Source organism: Oryzias latipes, chromosome 1, assembly GCF_053564925.1.
Source record: "Oryzias latipes strain Hd-rR chromosome 1, Olatipes_Hd-rR_3.1".
In the NCBI taxonomy this organism is placed as follows: Eukaryota; Metazoa; Chordata; class Actinopteri; order Beloniformes; family Adrianichthyidae; genus Oryzias; species Oryzias latipes.
In genome coordinates, this window is record NC_136237.1 from 41,671,191 (window position 1) to 41,679,170 (window position 7,980).

Here is a 7,980-nt window from a genome sequence, read left to right on the forward strand (position 1 = left end):
GTGTGGCTCTTAAAAGAGCCGTTGTGTTGTTGGTGGATCATTAAGGATCTACTTGGTCTTGGCGGGCTTCTCTGTATTCTTGGGCAGCAGAACCGCCTGGATGTTGGGCAGCACGCCGCCCTGAGCGATGGTGACTCTGCCCAGCAGCTTGTTGAGCTCCTCGTCGTTGCGGACAGCCAGCTGCAGGTGACGGGGGATGATCCTGGTCTTCTTGTTGTCGCGGGCGGCGTTTGACAGTCAAAAATTGACAAAGTTATTAAAAGACGCATGAATGTAAACTTCAGTCCAAATAGTTACTAAATAGTTCTTTACCTGATCCAAAGAAAGGCGGGGATAAAAAAAACAACAATACAGCAAATGTGTTTTTTTTTTGCTGCTGGTCATATCCATGAATCTGGAAAGACAAATGAAAACTCTGAAAACCTAAAGACACATGAACGGGGTTGTTGACATACAGGTGCAGGATTTGGGGAGGTTGAAAAAATGACTTATCAGACTGAGAAATGCTGTTCCTCTGTCTCCATGCCTGATCCAATTTATTCTGACTACTCTCAAAGAAAACCTCAGCATGTTCACCAGAAAACTGAAATCAAAGATGTTAGTTCAAAATATAATTCAAAAGTTTTTGAATGATCTCATATCTGGAGGTTTGTTTAGAAAGAATACAATGGTCCATTCATGTTCATTACACTACAATTACTTGTATGACACTAACGGACCGATCAGTCATGATATTGGGCTACATAAATTGATCTTTCCTCCTAGCATTACTCCAGAGATCCTCCAACACTGTCAGCATTCAAAAACTGAGTGTTGGTTCAAAAACTACCAAAAAAAATCCAAAATAAATATCTACTCAAGCGTGTGCCATGCATTTTGTACTGTAAAAAAATGTAATCACATAAGTTTTTTTTCAAATTAAAGTAAAATTTGCATAACATTGCAAGAGTGTGTATGTTCAATATGAGTCTCCCTTTATCCTGCATCATTGACTGAATAGAAAAATAAAATACGTTTTCATTTTGGACTGAGATTGTAGCAATGGTTTTGTGAGAACTGCAGATCGTGACAGGAAAGGGAATTTACTTTTGGCCAAATTTACAATCGCAAATTTGTCGCGGTTTAAAACTGTGCAATGAACATATCCAAAAAGTTGGCAAAAAAAGGCCAAGTAAACTAAATACTCTTTTAAAGGAAAAAAAAAAAGAATAACTAAAATAATTCCAGAAAACATCGGACACTGTTTGGCTTTTCTCACCCAGCAAATTCAGCCATAGTGCAGGTTTGTGAAAACAAAAATGTGTCCAATGACTTTCTGTAATGAAGATGAAACTCTGGAACATGTTGGTAAATGGCTATAGGACAAGGTCTACAGGGAAAGAAAATTAAAATACATAAAAGTAAAATAAAGTTAAGGCCAAAAAGGGTCATGTTTTTAATTGTTCATGATTATCTGAATTGTAATTTATAGACTGCTTAGAGTATATTCTGGTGGATCTGGTTTATTAATTTATATTCCACATTTGGAAAATGTGAGTTGTAATCACGATTGTAGTTTGGGGAAAGGAAAATTATCTGGGCTGTAGTAAATTGGAGGCTCATTTAGCTCCCAATAAGCATTGATCAAATGAAATAAGAGTTGGCTGTAATGATGCTGCAGCACTATGTTTACACTATATTTATTGCACTATATTTTAAGTTATTTTGTTTATGACAAACAAACTTTCATATACTATAATCATTTTACGTCTCTATTTTTGAACTCAGGGACAGTGTTGCCAGATAAGTCAGTTTTCCAGTCCAAAAGTCATCTGAAAACCGCCAGGCCCCGCAAAAACCCGCCCAACCGGGGGGGGGGGGGGGGGGGGGGATTATAAGATCAAGTCAAATGAATTACACATTCACAAATCACAGGTGTAGAAGGGGGATAGTACTCGATTGGCTTTTTCACAGCTACCTGTCCAGTCTAAAAGCACAATCATATCTATGATTGGGAGAAACAACAATATACAGCTTTTGTAGATTTTTCCCCTACTGGACTGATTAAGTACCCGATGCGGTGATTTTTCAAAATAAAACATTTCTCAAAATCAAAAATAATTCAGACTATTAAAAGGAGTACAGTATTGAACTGCTGCTATGATGACCGTATTTTGCGCTCTCTGTGTTGGACACACTGGAGGAGGGCGGGGGAAAAAAGCTGCAGAGGATATGAACAGGTAGAGAGGAAAAGCAGGTAGAGGGGCGGGGGAGGGACTTTGGCTTCAAACTCTGTCAGAGATGGAAACACGGGCGTCAGGTTCACACGCAGCTTTCCCTGCGGGAGTTGAAGCAGAGACTTTCTGGGACGATCTCATGAACTCAACTTTCCATGAACATGGAAACATTACCAAGTAGAACTCTACAAAATATTAAACCTGATCTCTCCACATTCTCCGTTTCTACCGTGCATCGATACACACAGACATGCAGCGATCAGACCATAACGTTGCTCGTAGCTCCGCCCACACGCGACCGCGGTGTTGGCTTTAAACAACGCAACTTCTAAGAGGGGCGGGGCGGCAAACCCCCAACAACAGGTTAGATGACAGAACCCATTAAGCGTCTCTGCCTGGTGCGTTCACGGAGCTTCAGAACATAAGACTTCACCCACCCAGCCTAACGTAGTCTATTATATATTCATAAGTGGAAAAAAACCGCCGACCAAACCCTAAAATCGCCCAAATTATGCACACCCGCCCAAAGCCATTTTTTACCCGCAAAATTTGAACCAAAACCGCCCAGTCTGGCAACACTGCCAGGGAAGACAAATGACATAAACGTAGATCCTCTGCTCTAGAGAAAAGTTGGCGGCCCTTAAAAGGGCCTTTTGTTGTCTGCAGCCAGCGGATCAGTGATTTAACCTCCGAATCCGTACAGAGTGCGTCCCTGTCTCTTCAGAGCGTACACCACATCCATGGCGGTCACGGTCTTCCTCTTGGCGTGCTCGGTGTAGGTGACGGCATCACGGATCACGTTCTCCAGGAAAACCTTCAACACACCGCGGGTCTCCTCGTAAATCAAACCGGAGATACGCTTCACTCCACCACGACGAGCCAGGCGGCGGATCGCTGGTTTGGTGATTCCCTGGATGTTATCACGGAGGACTTTACGGTGACGCTTAGCGCCACCTTTACCGAGTCCTTTCCCGCCTTTTCCTCTTCCACTCATTGTTCAATTATTCGGAGCTAAGTTGCCAGTGTAACTCAAGTCTATGTTCTCCGAAATATATATTTCTTCTGAGGACCTGTTAGAAGACAAATGTGTAACTTCTTCTTCTACGTATTATTTTGTCTCATTCACCCAGGTTCCGATTTTCGGTACTTGTTCGCCTCCTGGTGGTCAACAACAAGAAAATGTGACAACATCAAACAGACAAACTGAACTCTATCGAGAGTAATTTGGAGCTCTGCTGCACAATAATATAAAACAGTTTAACATCCTCTTAAAAAAAACTTTAAAATGTTAAATATCATAAAAAGCCAACAATTCACAATTAATTTTAGTAATAAAATTAATTTAACCTTTGCCCTCTTCTGATTATTTGGAGCTTTGAATAACTGTAAAGAACATCTTCTTGAACATTGTTTTTTGCAGTTGCGAACAGTAACCTCTCTAAATTCTAATTAAAATATATCCTGATTGAAATAGATTGCATGCTCTATTAAAGTGTCATTTTAATCATATCTGCCAGTTCCACAGTATTCCTTTGTAGCTTGAGTTTGTCATTTTCTTCAAACCAAATGTAACTTTTCACAAAGACTTTCTAACTAAATTCTTGTAACGACTGATAACCCTTTGGCTATTTATAATTTGATGTAATTTTGTATTTGTGTTCTGATGATGAAATACTCCACATTTATACATTAGTTGTAGATTATTTTTTTTAACGACTGCTGAACATATAAGTTAATATTCCTTTTGTTTTCTTTAATTTTGTGATTATGCTCCTTCATATTAGTTGTCAACCTAATCTCATAATTTGCACTGGTTTGTTCATATGTTAATAAAGTGATGTTGATTTGTGTTCCGTTGTTTCTAAAACCAGAGGAATGAGCTGCTGACAGGAGAAGTGGTGGCTCTTAGAAGAGCCTTTGTTTCTACAGAATTCTGAGGATGTTTCTTCACTTCTTCTTGGCTGCTGTCTTCTTGACTTTGGGCTTGGCTGCCTTCTTAGCGGGAGCTTTCTTGGCTGCGGGGGCTTTCTTAACCGCCTTCTTGGGGCTCTTTTTGGGGCTCTTGGTGGCCTTCTTGGGGCTCTTGGCTGCTTTCTTGGGCGCTGCTGCGGGCTTCTTCACCTTCTTGGGAGACTTCTTAGCAGCTGCGGGCTTCTTGGCTGCTGCCTTGGGCTTCTTAGCCGCTGCGGGTTTCTTGGCGGCGGGCTTCTTGGCTTTAGGAGCGGCTTTCTTAGCTGCAGGCTTCGTGCTTTCGGTCGTCTTGCTCATCTTGAAGGAGCCGGCAGCGCCGGTGCCCTTGGTGTGGACCAGAGTCCCCTTGGTCAGCAGGCTCTTGATGGCGGTGTTGACGCGGGCTTTGTTCTTGTCCACATCGTAGCCTCCGGCCGCCAGAGCCTTCTTCAGGGCGGCGGCAGACACGCCGCTGCGCTCCTTGGAAGCGGCCACCGTTTTGACGATCAGCTCGCTGACGCTGGGACCGGCCTTCTTCGGCTTGGAAGTCTTCTTCTTGGCGGCTTTGGCCGGAGCGGCGGCGGGAGCTGGAGCTACTTCTGCCATGTTTATATTACTGTCTGGTCTGTCGCTGCTCAACGATCCTGACTGAGTTTGAAGAAGTCTGAGCGCTGACGCTGTATTTAAACACACCATGAGAACCGTGGAGACTCAAGCAAAGGCGGCTCGCAGGCGCGTGCAGGCGGAATGGCGGAACTTGTGTTTTCTTCCTCGAGATAAAAGAGTAGATAATCTGTTTTGGAGCAACACCAAAAACTCCAGATGAAGCAGTCCACAGCGGACAAGAGTCTCTTCAGTTTCAGCTCATGTCCAGCTCTGAATCTACCGCCAGTTTCCTAATAGAGCCTTCAAAAGTCACCCAAACCTCTGAAAGCTGAGCGCTGCTGAGCGACTTTAGCGAATATTCTGTCTCCTTAAATGCTTTTAAATACATTTAAACTTTGTGAAAATGATGTCTATAATCGACCAACATGTTATCTTTAATGTTCAGATTAACGACATAATTCTGTCAATTGTTGTATTGTTTAAAATCTAATCTAATATGCGACAACAAACACACCAACATGGCAGCTGGCTGCAGGAATTCATGAGCTCTTATGAAATCATGTCAAACGGAATTTATTTGTATTGGTTTTATCTTTTATTGCCTCAGAGAAGATTTTCGTTCACATTTTAGCAAAAGAAAGTCTTAGAGTTCAGATATGAAGAAATTGTCAAACTAAAGTCCTGCTGCTCATGGAGAATCCAGATCCTCATGCAGCTTCTAGAAATTCAAGGTAAATCCAATATTTTTAAGTATTATAAAATCTTCAGTGGTTTTACAAAACTCCCCCCAAAAAAGTGGAAATAAAACAGTTTTTTTTATTTAAAGAGAATTTTTGCCAGAAATATGAATGATTTGCAACTGAACTTGTTTTAGCTGTGTGTTGAGACTTCTGTTATATTATGTCATAATAGTATTCATTTTAATGTGTCAAATGTAAATTCTTTTCAAAAGCCACTGTTTGCACCTTTAAAATAACTTTAACGTTTATTATTCAATCCAAAAATATGTTATTCGACCAGTTTTACAATTCTAAATAAAATACTCTTTGTGATAAACAAAAAAATAAGAAAATTTATTTTTAATAAAAACATGCAACTTTTTCCAAGATCACATTTTCCAATTTTTGTTTTATCAACATTTAATTTTGTTCAAACCACTCTTTATTTACTCTTTCTGTATTCAAATGTTGGTTCATAATTCATAGGTTGATTGGCAACTCTAAATTGACCATAGGTATGGCTGTGAGAGTGAATGGATGTGTGATTGTGGACATTCTACCTTGCGACAGACTGGCAACCTGTCCAGGGTGTCCCCTGCCTTCGCCCACTAGTGGTCCGGCAGCCCCGTGACCCCGTAAGGGAAAAAACGTATAATTAATATCATTAAGAAGTGGTTCTATACACATTATTTTCTGAATGATTAATTCAGTAGTCAGTATATAATAAATTCGGGGTTACTGTTGGGACTAACATCAAAACAGGATCCAGCCATGACCCACACAATGTTAGTCCTATTGGCTGCAAAATTTTACGTTTTGTCTGCTAATTCATTTCCCTTCAGTCCAACGTGGGCCGGCACCCACATCAATGCAACTACACTGCTACAGATTTTAGTCTATTCATGCAAATGAATAAAAAAAAATATGTGGTCTACATTCTGGATAACAACTTTTGATACTAACGATGAACTGGAGTCTGAGCAAACTTATGAAGGTAAATATGTTCCAAAAAGAACGTACTTGTAGATTTGATGTGATAACTTGTAAAATAGAATGTGAGAACTTGCACACCAAAAATCTGCATCTGTGTGTAAAAATCTTCTGTTGTATAGTTTGACAAACTAAATTACAACTGACAAATTCCCATTTGCATGTGTTCATTTAGAGTTACAACGTCAAATCTGTGATTACAACTGCTCAAATGTGCTGCCACGTGTGTTCAAATCTGCTGGCGCAAATCACAAGTGCGCTACAACTGCACTCTGCGAGAAACTTGTGTCAAAAATGATCTGTGTCCGAAAATGGAAGTGGGGTGGAGGGAGGGTTAGAGGAGGCGGAGTCAACCAATCAGTATGCAGGACACGGAAAACTTGGTAAAGTTAGAAAGTGTCATGGTTGAACTCTATGGAGACCCAGATGCTGGAACCCAGAAGAAACTCAGGAGACCAGGCAGAGTCAGAAGTTTTAATCTGAGAGGGAATATGAGAGTTGAGATGAGAGTCGTGGACGAAGAGGAGCGCCGAGGACGGCGTAGACAGTCTGTGACGAGGTGGAGCGCCGAGGCCGGCGAGCACAGCTTGGAGTGAGTGGTGGAGCCGAGGACGGCGTAGACAGCCGGTGACGAGGTGGAGCGCCGAGGACGGCGAGCACCGCTTGGAGGGAGAGGTGGAGCCGAGGACGGCGTGACAGGAACGAGGCGAGGAACCAGCGTGACCAGTGGAGAGCTGACCTGAAGGCATGAGACAAAGAGTAAATACAAGGCTTGGATTTGCTAGAACAAGGTTACTTGACTAGAGGCCAGACGTAAGCACCGGAGAGAGTATAACGGACTGGCGCTGAATTCTGGTGAGCCGCTCCCTTATGAAGATCAGCAGGTAGATGAGGAGATGGAGGTGCAGCACGCCTCCACCGTAGCAATAAAGGTAGCAATAAAAAGTGTTGTTCCTAATACAGATGTTCAAAATTATCAATGAAACATAAAGTTTGAATGAACTGTCCTGACAAGGATTGTAAAGTACAGGACGTCCATCTTTCTTTGTCTAGTTACTTTGCCCCACCCTCACAATTCCTGGCGAATGACTTAAGAGATCTTTAGTCATGTGGTTTTGTTTACAAGCTTTTGTTCACAAGAAACAAGAAAGTCTGCTTGATGGTAGTCTGAATACAGACTAAACACAAGGTTCAGGACTCGATCCAGATCAAATGAAGAAGACTTGGTCCAGACAAACAAACATTTCCAGTCTGAATACACCCTTGTTTAAGGAAAAGACAGCAACAGGAATGTTATTTTAAAAAATGATCACAGAAGACAGAATGAAAGATCAGGGAGGAGGATGTGTGGAGAAAGAAGACCACGGGGGTATTCCAGGAAGCATGTTTAAACTACCCTGACTTTAAGCCTGAACTCTGGCTGAAATCCGCCTGAACTTGCTTACTCTGGGTATGTCGGTTCCAAAAGACAGGATATGAGTTGGCGTAATTACGCTCGA

At 41.8% G+C, this 7,980-nt stretch overlaps 1 protein-coding gene, 1 long non-coding RNA gene and 1 pseudogene across 3 annotated transcripts; all 3 read right to left on the bottom strand.

Moving 5' to 3' along the window:
• LOC144992383 (uncharacterized) lies at positions 1–449 on the bottom strand. Its single transcript, XR_013656276.1, has 2 exons — positions 313–449; positions 1–207 (listed from the first exon to the last, which is right to left on the bottom strand). It is a non-coding gene; the product is annotated as an uncharacterized LOC144992383 (long non-coding RNA).
• Positions 450–2,803: 2,354 nt separating this feature from the next.
• Positions 2,804–3,257, bottom strand: LOC101162022 (histone H4). The gene has a single exon (XM_004065495.5). The coding sequence runs from the start codon at positions 3,208–3,210 to the stop codon at positions 2,899–2,901; it is 312 nt and encodes a 103-aa protein (XP_004065543.1). The 5' UTR covers positions 3,211–3,257; the 3' UTR covers positions 2,804–2,898.
• An 802-nt stretch (positions 3,258–4,059) lies between these two features.
• On the bottom strand, positions 4,060–4,833 carry LOC101161030 (histone H1 pseudogene; annotated as a pseudogene). Its single transcript, XR_013656256.1, has one exon. The product of XR_013656256.1 is annotated as a histone H1 pseudogene (transcript).
• Between the last annotated feature and the right edge of the window lie 3,147 nt (positions 4,834–7,980).

Excerpts from the sequence above, each read along its gene's own strand:
- LOC101162022 (XM_004065495.5), bottom strand. The coding sequence starts at position 3,210 with ATGAGTGGAAGAGGAAAAGGCGGGAAAGGACTCGGTAAAGGTGGCGCT.